Here is a 1,804-nt window from a genome sequence, read left to right as displayed (position 1 = left end):
GGTGAGGTAAAATCATTTTTTCCTCCTGTTCCAACAACCTTGACAATTTCGAGGTTAAATCATAGTCATCCATTTCTTCTTCATTTTCCAGTTAATCAATGCTTGGCATTTTTTCAAAATCAAAATTCTGATTGCTCTCTATATGTTCTTCGTGTTCATTATTTGAAGACCTGCAAATAAGTGAAATTGGATATCTATATACAGGCAATCTTTTATTGGCTAAAGGAAAATTATGAGAATGGTATGTGCAAGAGTGGATGGTAATGAATTGGATGAAAACATTATGCTTGTCATTTATTTGAATGATTAAAGTAACAGAAAGCCTAGATTAAGCAAAAAACTACTCTTAATGCCCTTGGGCATATGCATTTAGGTGAAATTGTTCATTACATCTTCAAAGACTTAAAGATGATAGGCAATTCCGCAGTTGTCCAATTGGTTAACTTCTCTCATTGCAGTACTGGATACACCATAGGGATCTTCTCATTAGGTTCTTCATCCTTAATCATATGGATTGACAGCTCATTAAACATCTTTAGAACCTAATTAACTTTTATCGATGCTTCGGGATACATATACCTTACGGAGTGAAAAGTCTCATACAAGTACGGGATTGTCTCTTTCTCCAATTCTTCTTCCTTTCTTTCAAGTCGAACCATCCTTTTGATTTTCTTTTGGGCTGCTAACTTCTTTCTCTCTTCTTTGGTAGGTTTATATCCCAAACCAAACTTTTCTTCATTCTTGATCAAAGTCAAAAGACAGCTAATTCCTTGTAAATTCCTACCTAGCCCTAGACCAGCACGGCATCCCTTTGTCACTGCCTATTTACCCTATTTTGGTTGCTATTGACAAGCGAGGAGTTGGTATCGTTGTCCCTTCTCCCATGTAAGTAGCGTTAACAAATTCAAAGGATCTGAAAGAGCATTCAGGGACATTTTCCGCAGCTTCTACATAAGGAGCGGATGAGGATTGCATGGCTAGTATGTCTTCTTCTACAGAGATGCTCACCAATTGGCCTTCAATTATGAATTTCACCTTTTGATGTAGAGAAGACGGTACAGCTCCCGCCATATGAATCCATGGACATCCTAATAGACAGTTATAAGATAGGGTAATGTCCATCACCTAAAATTGGACATCAAACATGCAGGGATCGATTTTCACTGGTTTTTCTATATCACCCACTACTTCCCGTTTAGTTCCATTACACGCTCTCACTATCATGTGACTGGCCCTCATATAAGTCATATCAATTGGCAACCTTGCTAATCTTGAACAAGGCATGACATTCAAGGCTGAACCATTGTCAATCAATACTCTATGTATGGTGTGGTCTTTGCATTTGATGGTTATGGGAAGAGCCTTGTTATTTCCTCGACCTCTTGATGGAATTTCCTCATCGCTGAAGGTAATAAAGTTCCCCACTGTGATGTTTCCCACAATATGGTCCAACTTCTCAATCGATATATCATGAGCCACATAAGCTTGATTCAAGACCTTGAGCAGTGCATTCCTGTGTGCTTCCAAATTCAAAAGCAAAGCTAACAGCGACATACGGGCAGGCATTTTTGTTAATTACTCTACTACACTATACTCACTGTGGTTGATAAATTTGAAGAATTCACTTGCTTCTTTCTTTGTGACGAGCTTTTTAACCTTGTTGCTCAGAGCAACTATAGGTTCGATAATTTGGTCTTTGGGAAGGGTATCGGCTCTTTTTGATTCTTTTTCTCAATGTTTGGATTTTCCTTTTTCAACTTTTTCTGCCATCTCAGAAGAGTAACATCTCTCACTTCGCGTTATA

General features: G+C 38.1%; 1 protein-coding gene across 1 annotated transcript in view; it reads right to left on the bottom strand.

Moving 5' to 3' along the window:
* LOC149527502 (uncharacterized) overlaps positions 1 to 1,804 on the bottom strand; it is a 6,764-nt gene that overhangs the window by 1,573 nt on the left and 3,387 nt on the right. Inside the window, 2 exon segments of the mRNA XM_089782549.1 lie at positions 830 to 1,125; positions 1,219 to 1,513. Of these exon segments, the coding sequence (XP_089638675.1) occupies positions 830 to 1,125; positions 1,219 to 1,513 (591 nt within the window).

This window comes from Theobroma umbraticum, unplaced genomic scaffold (genome assembly GCF_002168275.2).
Source record: "Theobroma umbraticum cultivar Fairchild unplaced genomic scaffold, ASM216827v3 scaffold_56.0, whole genome shotgun sequence".
NCBI lineage: Eukaryota > Viridiplantae > Streptophyta > Magnoliopsida > Malvales > Malvaceae > Theobroma > Theobroma umbraticum.
The sequence above is the reverse complement of the archived record's forward strand: the minus strand, read 5'-3'. Positions and strand labels throughout refer to the sequence as shown.